Here is a 15632-nt window from a genome sequence, read left to right on the forward strand (position 1 = left end):
CGAGAAGCATGGGCCTCAGCCTGGAAGAGGGGCCTTTGCATATCCTCAGCCCCACAATCCTCTGGGGGGGGGGGGGGATGGAGCGACCAGTCTCTCCACAAAGTAACTGCAAGGGCATGGGGCCTACAGACGGGCAGAAAAAAACATAATTCCCGCAATCTCAAACCAAATGAGCCTTGTTGTTGAAGGCTTTTAGGGCCGACATCACTCTACAATCAGGACAGTAAATAAAGAACTATACTCTGAATTCCAGACAGGAAACAATGCAGGGCCTGTTAATACCTCCCGAGAAAGTATTCCCCCCGGGCAGGAAACAGCCAGGCCTTGAAGCTGCATGGCTTTTCAATGCTAATCAAGATGATTAATTGCAACGTTCCCACCCTGGACATTATTCCATAGGAATATAAACCCCACTTTCCTATTTTCCAGCAGACCTCACAACCTCTGCCATAGATGTGGGTGAAACTTAAGAAGAGGGTGTTTCTAGAACATGGTCAGGCAGCACGGAAAACTCACCGCAACCCAAATGAGCTATGCTTATGATGGTAATAAGCAGGGAAGCCTCACTTAAGCTCGTATTGACCAAACAGACAAGCTCTGGCAGGAGAGGCAGCAGATTGACTGTTGAGAGTGGCCATCTACAGTGCAGTTGTTTCTGCAGAAGGAGCAATGTTGGCCTGCAAAGGCTTTCCCCTCCCTCTCTACATTATGCTAACAAAGAGGCCTAGGGCAGGATGGCTTCCTTCTACTGACAGCCAACTGGCTTCACAGAATCCTAGAGTTGGAAGGGATAACCCTCAAAGGTCATCCAATCCAGTCCCCTTCTTTCTGCCTTCATGCAGGAATAGCCCCATCAAAGCCCTCCCGAGAGATGGCCACCCAGCCTCTGTTTCAAAGGTGAGAGGAAGCCCAGGAGGGAGAGAGGGAGAGCCATGGAGTCAGGCCTAGCCTTCCTTCCTTCCTTCGGCTAGATCCCAACCAGCAAAGGAGGCAACTTGCAGGCAAAGGAAGCTGGAATGTGTCCAGAAGAGGGTGAATAAATGACCAAGGGTATGGAGAACAAGCCCTATGAGGAGCAGCTGAAAGAGCTGGGCATGTTTAGCCTGCAGAAGAGAAGGCGGAGAGAGAGGAGACATGATGAGGGCCATGGATCAATATGTGATGGAGGGGAAGTCATAGAAAGGAGGGAGCAAGCTTGTTTTCTGCTGCCTTGGAGATTAGGACGCAATTATTTATTATTTATTTATTAGCGACATCTATACCCCGCCCTCTCTCACCCCAAAGGGGACTCAGGGCGGCTTACAACTACATACAATATATTATATTATTAACGTAGTACAATATAAGCACTATATATTACTATATATGTACTATACCACTATATTGAAATAATATTATTAATATTATATGTAATATATAATATACAATTATAATAGTTTATTATTATATTGTATGACATAACATTATTATCATATGTAATATATAATACTAATAATACAATATAATAATATTAACTACAGTAGAGTCTCACTTATCCAACATAAACGGGCCGGCAGAATGTTGGATAAGTGAATATGTTGGATAATAAGGAGAGATTAAGAAAAAGCCTATTAAACATCTAAATAGGTTATGATTTTACAAATTAAGCACCAAAACATCATGTTCTACAACAAATTTGACAGAAAAAGTAGTTCATTATACATTAATGCTATGTAGTAATTACTGTATTTACGAATTTAGCACCAAAATATCATGATATATTGAAAACATTGACTACAAAAATGCGCTGGATAATCCAGAACATTGGATAAGTGAGACTCTACTGTATATATTATATATTACATGCAATATTATTAATAATATTACAATATATAGATATAGTACAATATGGTAATTTATTGCCAGTATTGTGCTATGCTAATAATATAATGTTGTATGTAAATTTAATTTGTAAGCCGCTCTGAATCCCCTTCGGGGGGCGGAATATAAATGGTGGAATATAAATGTATTAAATAAATAAAAAATAAATAATATCTATATTATATGTATATACAATATATTATAATATTAGTATAGGACAAATAAGCATTATCTATTACTATATTGTACTATACCACTATTTATTTATTTATTTTATTTACAACATTTATATCCCGCCCTTATCACCCGAGGGGACTCAGGGCGGCTTACAAAAATTGGCAAAATTTAATGCCAAACTATATTGCAAGATTATTAGCAATATTACATGTAATATATAATATACAATTATAATGGTTTATTATTATTATATTGTGTTACATTATAACATTATAAATACTATATGTATATACAATATATTATATTATTAGTATAACACAATATTCGCATTATATATAGTATAACATAACATTAGTATTATGTATTATATAATGGAGCAATGGCTTTAAATGACAGGAAAGAAAGATTCCACCTGAACATGAGGAAGAACTTCCTGACTGTGTGAGAGAGACTGCTGTTCAGCAGTGGAACTCTCTGCCTCAGAGTGTGGTGGAGGCTTTGAAGCAGAGGCTGGATGGCTATCTGTCGGGGTGTTTTGAACGGGGTAGGATTCTATGATTCTATGAAGGCGGTAGGGAATGACCAGGCACTGACCTCTGACTTCCGAGGAGAAGTGAGCCAGGTGCCGGGTGACGAAGAGCCTCAGCTGCCGGTCCAGGTCGGAGGGAGGGAGACCCGCGTCCCACGAACGAAGGCCTGGACACAGGAGAAAAGAGACCCGTCACCGCACTGATGCTGCAGAGCAGGCCTGGGCCAACTTGGGCCTTCCAGGGGTTTTGGACTTCAATTCCCGCCATTCCTCACAGCCTCAGGCCCCTTCCTTTTCCCCCTCAGCCGCTTAAGCGGCTGAGGGGGAAAAGGAAAGGGCCTGAGGCTGTGAGGAATGGCGAGAGTTGAGGTCCAAAACACAGCCCTCTCTCCCGGTCCTCTCCCCGCCGCTCTCCAGGGTGCTGAAGAGGCCTCACCGCGCTCCAGGCCGCTCCGCACCGCCTCCCGCTCCGCCTCCGTGGCAACCTCCCCGATCACCGCCAACAGGGCCCGGCGCCCGGCTAGGCCCCTCGGCGGCGGCGGCGGCGTAGTCCCCATGGCAACCGTCTCTCTCTCTCTCTCTCCCGGAGCCGCAGCGCAGGACTGACTCCCTCCTCCCCCCGCCCGCGCCGCTCTTAAAGGGCCCGCAGCAGCAGGAGGAGGCGGGGCGAGAGCGAAGGGGGCGTGGCTTCCACCGCCTGGCCCCTCCCTTGCCAAGAGGGAGAGAGGCGGAAGAAAGGGGGCGTGGCTTCGGCCATCTAGATACCGCCCGCATCTCTATCTCTCTCTCTGGGCCGTGTTGCCAAGGCAACTCAGAGAGAGAGAGAGAGGCGAGAAGGGTCGGAAGGAAAAGGGCGTGGCTAACTGGACACGCCCCCTGGCTCCCTTTCTCGTTGCCAAGGAAACTCAGAGGGAAAGAGAGAGGAGAGGACGGGCGGGAGGAAAGGGGCGTGGCGTCGGCTAACTGGACACGCCCCCCGGCTCTTTCTTTGGACCAAATGTTGCCAAGGAAACCCAGAGGGAGAGAAAGGGGCGTGGCGTCGGCTAACTGGACACGCCCCCGGCTCCTTCTCTCGGCCCAGTGTTGCCAAGGAAACTTAGAGGGAGAGAGAGAGAGAGAGAGAGAGGAGAGGACGGGCGGGATGAAGGAAGGGGGCGTGGCCTCGACCACATGGACACGCCCCCCGGCTCTCGCTTTGGACTAAATGTTGCCAAGGTAACCCAGAAGAGAGGGTGGCGAGGAGGGGGAGGGCTGAAGAAAATGGGCGTGGCGTCTATCGCCTGGCCACGCCCCCTGTTCCGTTCCCTCCTTCCCCCCGTCGTTGTGTTGCCAAGGAAACCCCGAGTGATAGAGCGAGGAGGTGAGAGGAAGGGGGCGTGGCTTCAGCCGCCTGGACACGCCCCCGGCTCCCTCTCCGGGCCCAGTGTTGCCAAGGAAACCCCGAGAGGGAGAGAGGGAGGCTGTTCTCGCCCTGTCACTCACTCCGTGAGAATGAGAGATGGAGGCAAGCAGGGAAGGAATAGGAAGCGCCTGTCACTCCGCGCGGCCTTTCCTTCAGCTCAGGCGAAGAACGAGGAGGAGGAGGCGGGGCCGCGCGTCGCCATGGCAACGCTCCTCCCTCGCTCGCTCGTTCGCTCCCTCCTTCGCGCATGCTTCCCAAGGGGCGGGGCGCGTCTCCTCCTCCTCCCGGCCTGCCTTGCGCGCGCCTCACTCCCTCTCTTTCTCTCTCTATCTCTCTCTCTGTCCCTCCTTCCCTGGCGAACATGGAGGCCGCGGAAGGAGGAGGCTTGGCTGAGGCGGGGGCCTTGTCCGTGCCCGTCTCCTTCGCAGCGCCGGAGCCCCCACCGGAGGAGGAGGAGGAGGAGGAGGGAGCCGGAAGGTGAGGCCGAGGGCAAGGGGGAGGGCCGGGGATGGAGCGCCGAGGGCGGACAGGGCCCCATCCCTCCCCCACCCCTCCCTTGTTTGGAACCACCTCCAGGCCCCGCCCCCTGCCCCCCCCCCCCCGAGAGGGATCCCTGCGGGGAGGGGGCGCGCGGACTGGCACGGGGCGGACTTCCGGCCTTTCCCTCCTGACCCCCGCCCCGCCCCCCTCTGTTTCCCTTTGTTTGCATGGAATGTTTTCAACCCACAGGGGAGCCCCCCCTCCTTCCGGGGAAGACGGAGATGCAAAAGAGGACTCCCCAGGCCCCGCCCCCCAAGGCCTGGAAGAAGAAGGAGGCGGAGGAGGAGGAGGGGGTGAGTCCCGCAGGCGGGGCGGGGTTGAATGGGCACTCCCCTAGATTCCTAGAAGGGTGTCCTGCATTGACTGCACTCCATAGAGCAGGCCTGGGCCCATGCCTGGAAGAGAGTATTTTTATTTTATTTAGCAAACTGAGGGTACCATTGAAGTCCAAAACACAAACAACATTTAAAAAGGGTTGTTGGGCTCGGGCTGTGGCGCAGGCTGGAGAGCAGCTGCAATGAATCACTGCAATGAATCACTCTGACCAGGAGGTCATGAGTTCGAGGCCCGCTCGGAGCCTATGTTTGTCTTGTCTTTGTTCTATGTTAAAAGGCATTGAATCTTTGCCTATATGTGTAATGTGATCCGCCCTGAGTCCCCTTTGGGGTGAGAAAGAAGGGCAGAATATAAATGCTGTAAATAAACAAATTGTTGTATGTCTTTCGAGCTGTGTGGCTATGTTCCAGAAGTATTCTCTCCTGACGTTTCACCACACAGCCCGAAAGACATACAACAACCCTGTGATCCCAGCCATGAAAGCCTTCGACAACACAACGTTTAAAAACTTGGCATGGTACTAAATGTCCTTTGACCAGAAGCTGGCCGCTTGGACTGCCTCTGGTGTTCCTCTAAGAAGGTCCTCCATTGACATTTATGAACTTTGCTTTGATTTTTAAATTATGTCTAACTATAGCACTTGAGCCCCGGTGGCGAAGTGTGTTAAAGCACTGAGCTGGAGACCGAAAGGTTGCAGGTTCAAACCCCAAGAGCGGCGTGAGCGGCCGCTGTTAGCTCCAGCTCCTGCCAACCTAGCAGTTCGAAAACATGCCAATGTGTGTAGATCAATAGGTACCGCTCCGGTGGGAAGGTAACGGCGCTCCATTCAGTCATGCCGGCCACATGACCTGGAGATGTCTATGGACAACAGCGGCTCTTTGGCTTAGAAATGGAGATGAGCACCAACCCCCAGAGTCGGTCACGACTGGACTTAACGTCAGGGGAAACCTTTACCTTTATTTTATTTAGCAAACTGAGGGTACCATTGAAGTCCAAAACACAAACAAAGTTTAAAAACCTGGCATGATACTAAATGTCCTTTGACCAGAAGCTGGCCACTTGGAGTGCCCCTGGTGTTGCTCTAAGAATGATTTCCACTGACATTTTTATGAACTTTGCTTTGATTTTTAAATTATGTCTAACTATAGCACCAACCCCCAGAATCAGACACAACTGGACTTAGGTAAAGGTAAAGGTTAAGTCCAGTCGTGACCAACTCTGGGGGTTGGTGCTCATCTCCATTTCTAAGCCGAAGAGCCGGCATTGTCCATAGACACCTCCAAGGTTATGTGGCATGGAATGCCGTTACCTTCCTGCCGGAGCGGTACCTATTGATCTACTCACATTGGCATGTTTTCGAACTGCTAGGTTGGCAGGAGCTGGGGCTAACAGCAGGCGCTCATTCCGCTCCTGGGATTTGAACCTGGGACCTACCTTGGTCCTTTCATTGCTGGCTGCTACAGTAGAGTCTCGCTTACCCAACCTCCACTTATCCAACGTTCTGGATTATCCAATGCAGTCTGCCTTTCAGTAGTCAGTGTTTTTGTAGTCAATGTTTTCAATACGTTTATTTATTTATTATTTATTTGCTACATTTCTATGCCTCCTTTCTCACCCTGAAGGGGACACAGAGCGGCTTACAAATTAAATTTACATACAATATTACATTATTAGCATAGTACAATACTGGCAAGAAATTACTATATTGTACTATATCAGTATGTTGTAATATTATTAATAATATTACATGTAACATATAATATATAATTAATACTATTATATTGTATTATTAGTATTATGTTGTATTACAATATAATATTATGAATACTATATGTATTTACAATATGTTATAATTATATATTTTTGTAATTTATATTGTATATATATGTGTGTGTGTGTATACATACATATATATACATACACATACACAATTATAATACATTGTATATACATGTAATATTAATAATAATATTATGATGTAATACAATGTAATAATAATTATAATTCACTATTATAATTGTATATTTATATTACATGCAATATTACTAATAATATTGCGATATAGTTGTATATTATAATATATTGTATGTATATATACTTGTAAACCGCTCTGAGTCCCCTTTGGGGTGAGAAGGGCGGTATATAAATGTCGCAAATAAATAATAAATATATATATACATATTAGTATAGCATGTTACATTGCGATGTTCTGGTGCGAAATTCGTAAATACAGCAATTACTGCATAACGTTACCGTGTACTGAACTGCTTTTTCTGTCTGTTTGCTGTAAAACATAATGTTTGGGTGCTTAATTTGTAAAATCATAACATAATTTGACGTTCACTAGGCTTTTCCTTAATCCCTCCTTATTATCCAACATTTTCGCTTATCCAAGCTTCTGCCGGCCTGTTTATGTTGAATAAGTGAGACTCTACTGTACTTCCCAACAGATGTCAGGTGGTGCAATAGAGTTGAGTGCTAGAAGAGTGTTATTCCCTGGTCTCTTCCCCCGATTGTGTCCCTCTGCAGAGCCCTCCTTGGACCTCTCCTCACAGCTGCCCTGGGGGGGCCTGGAGCTCTCCCAGAGCCAGGATCTCTTGGGAGAAAGCGGAGAAGGAGGAGGAATAGGAAGCAAAGAGGAGGAGGAGGTGAGCCAGGGCCAGAAGGCATCTGCCAGGGAGGAAGATGGAGGCACCTGCCAGGAGACACAAGGCCTGCCAGGCCCCTCAGAAACCCCCAAAGCTGCCCAGGAGGTCAAGGACAGCAACAGCAAGGAGGAGGCGAAGGAGGAAGAGGCCCCCCAAAACTGTGGTAAGAGAAGGCAGTTGAGGTGGAGGAAGCAGGCCTCTCTTATTTATTTTATTATTTATTACAACATTTCTACCCTGTCCTTCTCACCCCAAAAGGGGGACTCTGGGCGGCTTACAATATAAGCACATATATAAAACAATTCAATTTACAATTCATTACGATTTATATTCAATTTACATTAAATTACATTACGTTAAAAACATACATATAAATATACATTCAGGTGCATCCCGAGTCCGATCCGAGTCTGTCACAGTATCTTAATCATTATAATCATAATTGATGCTGCTATGTTTGCATCAGACCTCAGTGGAGGTGGATGCATGTTTGCAACAGACCTCAGTGGAGATGGACACATGCTTGTATCAGAACTCAGTGGAGGTGGACACATGTTTGCATCAGACCTCAGTAGAAGTAGACACATGTTTGCAAAGGGAATGGACTAGGAAGGGTTTTCTTGGCACAGAGTACCCCATTCTTCTCTGAATGCCTCCTTTGAACATCCTTCCTCTTTTCTGCAGTTGAGATCCTTGGATTGCTCCTGCAGAAGTGGGCTTTTTTTGGGCTGGGGTTGTGTAAGGAGGGCACAGCAGCGGCAGAATGTCTGCACATGGTTAACAGAGCCATAGCTCAATAGCGCTTTCTCTCTGCAAATGGTGGCGGGCCCCCTGCCTGCATGCCCTCTGTGTGCATGGGGAGGGTTTCAGGCACAAAATGGGCAGGAGGCACTCTTAGCCAGAAGCTCTTGACAAACCAGGCAAAGGAGCCATCTCACCTGTGGTCGGCCCTGAAGCCAGCACGGCTCTTCTGCTTTTCCAGAGATTGAGTGCTGGGCTATCCTCTGTGAGGATTGCCTTCACTCTCTGCCACCCGTTTGGAAAGCGTTCCTTTTGTAACTAATTGGTAAAAGGCCTTCTTCACTTTCCCTGCACACGGCCAAGTGCTGTTTCAGGCAGAACATTTCCTGGGCTTTGTTCTCATGCTCCCTCCAGGTTTGAGGATAAGAAAGAGAAAAATAGGGGCTTGAGCACTGGGCAGCTTTGTCTTCTTTTTGGGTAGAGATTCAAACGTTCCTTCAATATACCCTCTGGTATCTGAGTCAGGTGTTTCCACTACATTTGCCCCCAAAATTGTGTGAAAATAGCCCAGAAGACCGCCCCCCCCAAATGGTGAAACTTCGATATTTAATTTGTGTTGTGATAATATTGTCATATCTGGAACGTTAAAAGTATGATATATGCAAAAAGTAATTGCAAACAGAGTTTATGTATGATATGTTTCATTTTTTGCTATAAGCAGAGTTGCAAAGCCTTAAACTGGCAAGAATGGCAGGGAACACCTTTGGTTTTGCCATTTTATGGGGAACAGTTAATCAGTTTTTCAGTGGATCGGAATATCTCAGGTACTTTGAGCACAAGAAGTAGACACTGGGTTTTATCATAGCTATATACAGTAATGGTTATACAGACAAAGGGGAAAAATCACGTATACTCTACAACTCACTCATAATCCAATCATTCACTCATTCATGCTCACCATCCTCCCTCATTCAGTCCATTCATTCTTGGGAGGAAGGAGGCAGGTGTTCAAATGCTCAATTCCTCGCAGATCTGGTACAGTTTGAAAAAGGATAGGGGTCTCCTTTTGTAGAACTTTTTGTTGTTACCCATTTACTTGGTTGTTTAGATAACCTGTCATTCAGCTCAGACTTGCTGGAGCCTCATCAATCCCAGAACAGATAAGTTGTTTAACTTCTTTATAAGGTAAGGCTGCCTTTGACTATGTAAACAGGTGTTGTTTACACCAAAAGTTCTCAGGTCAGTCCTCTAGATTTCTCATTAGCCCTTTTCATGGCACAGTTAAGGAGTTCTTCACCTTCTCCATAATGCCATTTTCCAGGTTCCAATTTTTGGATGGTGTCTTCAGCCTTGCCAGATCTTAATCGGCCCTTATCCAGACCCCAGTCCTACAATTTCATTCATTCAATTCATCACAATACCACTGTTCCTGACTGTGGGTTTCTGGGTTGTTTTGTGTTTGCCCTACCAGCAGGTGGAGGAGGTGTGGCAGCAGAGGGTGAGGTGACAGGATCGGGGAGAGGCTGCCCTGAGAGGTAAATAAATGCCTGCTTTCCTCCTTCCCTCCCTCCTTTGTGCATGATGGTCTGAAGCCCTTTCCAGGTAGAAAGGGGCACTGATGCTCTCCAGGTTCCCAAGTGATAAGAGGGTGCCTTTGTTTTTCTGATGAAACAACTGGAACACTCCCAAGGCCCAGAAAGGAGCGTACCTGCTTGCTCAGGACGACGAATCTACCATCTGACTGGTGTGTCCTTGTTTCTTGCAAATGCTGGGCTTTTGGGCTTCTTTCCACTTGGGTTGGCATTTGCCCAGAGCCCCTGCTTTGCCCAAACACCTTCTCCTCTACAACCTCGACAGGAAGGAGGGAAGGAGGGGGTCTGTCCCCTGCAGAGGAGAGAGGAAGGGGTTGCGGGAGGAAAGAAAACACCCTTCAAACCTTCTGCAAAGCCCCAGCTATCAGGAACTGGGGAAGAGGTGAAGGGTCTGAGACAGAAGACCAAAGCCTTCTGCTGCTCACAGAGCCATAACTGCGCCATGCTTCTAGGTCGGGCTCCTTGCTGAGTGGCATCCCCAACCTTCTGCCCCACCACAAAGAAGAAGAAGAAACACATCGTCCCTCTTCTCTCAAAGCGCCCGAAGTGGACGGACCCCCTGACTGGCGGCCTCAGGAGGTGGATCTTGCATCCACACAAGAGGATCTCTTTGGCCAGAGCCAGAGCGGTACGGCAGGGGAGGCTAGGGATTTGAAAGCCAGGCGGGAGGCCTGCCCTGCCTGAGGCTTGGGGAGGAGATGGTTGCAGAGGCTGTGGGCCAGAATCCGTTGAGCTGTGCTTGACGCTGGATCTCGTCTCCTCTGGTTTTGCTCCAGGCAGTAGCTGTGTTGGGTCTTTTGCGGATGAAGCCGGCCCTCTCGCTCCTACTCCCGCTGATTCGCTGCAGGTCCTTCACCTCTCTGGACAGGGACCGCCCTCTGGGTAAGCGCCGTTCCCACCAGTGCCTGCCTTTTGCTCTGTCCAGTGACGGGGAGACTTCCATGTTTTTGTTTTTCTTTCCTGCTGCTGCTCTAGCCAGCATGGCCTGAAGCAGTGGACGACAGGTGTTGCAGTTCTCTGGGAGACTTAATGTTTCCCGTCCCAGCCATGTTGGTTGGTTCTTTAATTGTGTTTGTCCTTGACAAAGCTTCCTCTATACCTCTGGAAGGGGTTTGCGCAGATGTTTCAGCTGGAGGTTGCCTTTCTCCAGTGATTCAATGCATGTGGAAGGATGAGAGTGCAGCCGTGTGCTGTTCCCTTGCAGCTGTGTTTCAGGGCCTGCTTTGCCGTCTTGTGGCGCCTGGGGACACGTCCCTCTCATCGTTCCACGAAGCCCAACGAGTTCCTGTACAGAAGGTATTTTTTCCTTTCCTTTCTGCAGGGGAATCTTCTGGGGAACTTTGGACTGGCCCAGCTTGGCTTTTAATTCTGAGGCTGTTCCATTCCTTTTGAAGCACTGATTTCTAGGGGCGAGGTGTGAATGAAATGCTGCGTAGTTAGCCCTTCTTCCCTCATTCTTCCTCTTTTGCAGCCGGGAAGCAGGAAGAGGACTCAGCGGAGGCACTACCCCAGGCCTCCAGCCCCCTGTCTCCTGCATCCGTTCCCATCCCATCCCTGCCAGACTTTTCCCATGTGAGTGATAGTTCTCTGGTGATAGAGGTGTTGTGTGCCAAACTTCTCCTTCTCCTTTGGGACTCACTTTGGGAGATGGCAGAGGGGTTCCAGCCTTTGTCCCCCAGTGGGGCTTTGTGTGCCTTTCTGTCCCACTTGTGGATGTGGCAAAGGTCCATCTTGGCCCAGATGTGAACTTTCTGGTCTGGCATCTTTGCGTGAACTGAAGACGCTTGAAGGTCACAATGGGAGAGAGGGAAGGGGGGGGGTGCATGCGCCAAGTAGGTTTGCCTTGAGTTGCAGGAGTGAGTTTCCTGTCTGGGGTGGGTTTGGTCTTGCAAAAAGACCTGGGTGCCGCCGCCACAACAGAATCCGTTGCTGTCCTTGGACCAGCCTTGTTTTACCTTCTAGGACACCTTTCTTCCCACTCCAAGCTTGGAGCAGGGGCCCAAGGCAGAAGCGGAGAAAAGCGGCTCTGGTGTGGTTGCCTTGCCAGAAGCGCCTGAGGTGGGAGCCCAGCCCCCCTCCAGCCTGGTGGAAGGCCTCGTGCCGGAGCTTCCAGGTGAAGCCTGTGCTTTGGCCCTTTCTGGAAGCGAGTGCAGCCGGTCTGCTGAGCTGGAGGGCCAGAGTGTGATGCTGCCAGAGGAAGGGGCTGAAGCGGCTTCCGGAGAGAAACCTGCCCCGGCCATTGACCCCAGCCAGCATCCGCAGGGCGCAGACAGTCAGAATCTACTTTATGGCCCTGCTGAAGACCCATTCTCTGTCCAAGATGGGGCTGGAGGGACTGCTGGGAAGCAGGGCTGCCTGGAGGACGCCTTCCTTCAGGAGGGAGGAGCCGTCCCAGAGGCGCCCCAGGAGGAGGAGCCACAGGAAGCTGTGCTTCAAAGCGAGGGGGGGTCTTCCCAAGAAGAACAGGCGACAGGACAAAATGGACACTCTGCAGCGAGGGCAGAACCTATGGACGTAGCCCCGGTGGCGTCTGGAGAGCCAGCTGCAGCGGACTCTGCAGAGGAGCCTCCCAGCCAGGCCCCCTTCCCCACCAGCCCTGGGACAGCGCTGCAGCTTCTTAGTTCCCAGAGCCCCCCACTTGAGTGGCCAGAGAGCCCGGGGCCCCTGGGCACGGAGCTTCCTACAGGTAGAGAGAAGAAGGCTTCAGAGGAAGGGGAGGGTGCCGTGCCACCCAGGACGGCCCAGGAAGAGCCAGATAAAGCAAGGCCAGCAGACTGTTCGGTGCAGGGCAGCGATGAGGTGCCAGCGGCCTTGCCGGGAAGCCAGCCAGACGCCAGCAGTAAGGAGATCTCCACGATAAGCCACCTGCTTGGGAAGCAGGAGGACGAGGCAGTGGCAGCAGGAGCAGCTGAGGAGGCTGGAGAGGGGCAGTGGGGCCAAGGAGCCCCCAATCCCTCGGATGGCCTGGCTGTTGGTGAGTGTCTTGAGGGTCTGTCTGTCAGTGAGAGCCACCGCTGTTTTCCCTCCCTCTGCCTCGGTCCAGCATATTTCTGGTGCTCACTTCTGCCTGAGCCTGAGGCTGCTGCCCACTTGCGGCGGCTCAGCTCTGTCTTGTGTGGCTCTCATTCCAGAAGGCTCCTCCTTCCCAAAAGAAGGCTCTGCATTTCCTCCTTTGGCAGGCTTCACTCCGCCCCTCATTGGCCGGCTGAAGAGGAGTCCCCGGCACAGCACTCCCAATGGTGAGTGGGAGGCGGGCGAGCGGCCGTGACACAGGTCCCTCCTGGGCTGCTGCGGATTGGTGTGGGGCTGTGTGTGGCATGGCCAAAATGTGTTATGGGGTGGCCAGACTGACTCAAAAGACTAGCTCCAACTCCCGGTCATATGTTGTATGTATATATCCTTGTAAACTGCTCTGAGTCCCCTTTGGGGTGAGAAGGACAGGATATAAATGTCGATAATAATAATAATAATAATAATAAGAAGAAGAAGAAGTGTGTTAAAGCGCTGAGCTGCTGAACTTGCAGACCGAAAGGTCCCAGGTTCAAACCCTGGGAGCAGTGTGAGCGGCCGCTGTTAGCTCCAGCTTCTGCCAACCTAGCAGTTCGAAAACATGCCAATGTGAGTAGATCAGTAGGTACCGCTTTGGCAGGAAGGTAAGGGTGCTCCATGCAGTCATGCCAGTGGCCACATGACTTTGGAGGTGTCTACGGACAACGCTGGCTCTTCGGCTTAGAAATGGAGATGAGCACCAACCCCCTGGGTGTGAGTAGATCAATAGGTACTGCTCCAGTGGGAAGGTATCGGCGCTCCATGCAGTCATGCCAGTGGCCACATGACCTTGGAGGTGTCTATGGACAACGTGGCTCTTCGGCTTAGAAATGGAGATGAGCACCAACCCCCTGGGTGTGAGTAGATCAATAGGTACTGCTCCAGTGGGAAGGTATCGGCGCTCCATGCAGTCATGCCAGTGGCCACATGACCTTGGAGGTGTCTACGGACAACGCTGGCTCTTCGGCTTAGAAATGGAGATGAGCACCAACCCCCAGAGTCAGACATGACTGGACTTAACGTCAGGGGAAACCTTTACCTTTACCTACCTAATAATAATAATAATAATAATAATAATAATAATAATAATAATAATAATAATAATATGTCCAGGAGCTGGGAAACGGTGCCCTCTGCTTGGTGGATGCGGAGGAAGGGAGGCCTCCTCCTGTGCCGGGGTCTCTGTGTGAGAAGCCGGGCTGGGCGTCTTGCCTGTTTCATTCCAGAGGTTGGGGGCTGCCCAGACAGCAGCATCGCCACCAGCAACATTACGGCTGAAAGTGCCCATGCTGTGACCCTGGGGAGCCCTCTGGCCTCGGCAGAGATGGAGGAGGAGAGCGGCCAAGGGGCAGCTGGACAGGGCGGCCAGGAGGCGGAGGAGGAGGCGGTGGCGGCCAAGGGGAAGCTGTCCCTGCAGATGGGCCTGGGGACCCCGGTGGCCGAAGAGAGCGAGGGCTCCATGCCCTTCAGCCTGGAGAGTAAGGGTGGCAATCTCTATGGGTTGGGCCGTCTGTGTGTGTGTGTGGGGAGGGCATGGTGGTCAGCCTGCTTGTGGGGCTGGGACTCTAGCCCCAAGAGCGATGGTGGGTCCTTCTTATCCCTCCTTGAGGTCTCTTTGCCTTTGCCCTTCCTCCCTCAGAACCTGCTGCCGACAGAGAGAAGAATGGGTCTCTCCCGGGAACTGTTTCCAGGTAACATCAAGCTTACGTGGATCGAAAATAAGGGCATTTTAAAGGCTAATGGGATTGAGCATAAGGGGGATGAGATAGTTTGGGTCCCTGGAGTTGCTGGGGATGTGAAGCTCCCTCGGATGCAGAGCTCGTTCCCAGTGGCCAAGCATGAAGTGAAGGATTGCGGATTTGGCTCAGCTTCTGATGCCGTGCACAGTTAGTGACCCCAAAACCTGGTGGTAAGCCTAGGGCACTTCATTGGCCTCCTGCTCTTCTCTCTGAGCTCCTTCCTTCCTTCCCTCTCATTGTTCACAGGGCTCAGAAGATGCCTTCCGTCTTTGCTCGTGTCTATGAAGCCCTGCATGCCGGCCAGTCTCAAGGTCCAAAGCCGCCCAGCTCACCGTTCAGGCAAGTCAGTGGGGAGCCCCTTGCCCCATGGCCTCACTGGGCACTCCCCTGCAGTATGGATTCAGCCTCCGGCCTAGGAGGTGGGCTCTTCCCAAACAGAGTGGTGTCTCCTCCTGCTTCTTTGCCCCCCAGGCATTGGAAGAGAGGAGACTGGAAGGAAGGGAGCACCAGGAATCTGCGGTGGCGCAATGGGTTAAACCCTTGTGTCGGCTGAACTGCTGATCTGAAGGTTGGGTTGCTGACCTGAAGGTTGCTGGTTTGAATCCGCGGGACGGGGTGAGCTTTAGCTTGCGGGGACATGAGAGAAGCCTCCCAGCTAATGCATCCGGGCATCCTCTGGGCAACGTCTCTATAGACGACCAATTCTCTCACACCAGAAGCGACATACAGTATTGTTGTATGTTTTCCGGGCTGTATGGCTATGTTCTAGAAGTATTCTCTCCTGACGTTTCACCCACATCTATGGCAGGCATCCTCAGAGGTTGTGAGGTATGGAGAAACTAAGCAAGGAAGGTTTATATATATCTGTGGAAAGTCCAGGGTGTGAGAAGAACTCTTTGTCAGTTGGAAAGCCAGTGTGAATGTTGCAGTTAATCACCTTAATTAGCATTGGAATGGTTCATCTCCTGGCTATTTCTGCCTGTGGGCTTCCTTTGTTCAGAGTCATTAGCTGCCCTTGGA

General features: G+C 50.4%; 2 protein-coding genes across 4 annotated transcripts in view; one reads left to right on the forward strand and one right to left on the reverse strand.

Moving 5' to 3' along the window:
- Nucleotides 1–3168, reverse strand: part of map1a (microtubule associated protein 1A) — a 28630-nt gene extending 25462 nt beyond the window's left edge. Inside the window, exons 1-2 of the mRNA XM_062963622.1 lie at nt 3003–3168; nt 2632–2733 (exon numbers count right to left, since the gene is read on the reverse strand). Of these exons, the coding sequence (XP_062819692.1) occupies nt 2632–2733; nt 3003–3123 (223 nt within the window). The 5' untranslated portion in view covers nt 3124–3168. The remainder of the gene's footprint in view (nt 1–2631; nt 2734–3002) is intronic.
- A 482-nt stretch (nt 3169–3650) lies between these two features.
- The window catches only part of tp53bp1 (tumor protein p53 binding protein 1), a 34357-nt gene continuing 22375 nt past the window's right edge, over nt 3651–15632 (forward strand). The window contains exons 1-14 of one of the 3 annotated variants that reach the window (XM_062963624.1): nt 3651–3781; nt 4336–4445; nt 4698–4801; nt 7374–7655; nt 9705–9768; nt 10278–10453; nt 10602–10707; nt 11030–11121; nt 11297–11397; nt 11788–12799; nt 12957–13064; nt 14100–14351; nt 14513–14564; nt 14859–14951. In XM_062963624.1, the coding sequence (XP_062819694.1) occupies nt 3737–3781; nt 4336–4445; nt 4698–4801; nt 7374–7655; nt 9705–9768; nt 10278–10453; nt 10602–10707; nt 11030–11121; nt 11297–11397; nt 11788–12799; nt 12957–13064; nt 14100–14351; nt 14513–14564; nt 14859–14951 (2597 nt within the window). In that variant the 5' untranslated portion in view covers nt 3651–3736. Of the gene's footprint in view, nt 3782–4243; nt 4446–4697; nt 4802–7373; nt 7656–9704; nt 9769–10277; nt 10454–10601; nt 10708–11029; nt 11122–11296; nt 11398–11787; nt 12800–12956; nt 13065–14099; nt 14352–14512; nt 14565–14858; nt 14952–15632 lie in introns of those variants that run through there. The other 2 variants (XM_062963623.1, XM_062963625.1) reach the window with 2 other exon arrangements.

The sequence above is a fragment of the Anolis carolinensis genome, unplaced genomic scaffold (assembly GCF_035594765.1).
Source record: "Anolis carolinensis isolate JA03-04 unplaced genomic scaffold, rAnoCar3.1.pri scaffold_11, whole genome shotgun sequence".
NCBI lineage: Eukaryota > Metazoa > Chordata > Lepidosauria > Squamata > Dactyloidae > Anolis > Anolis carolinensis.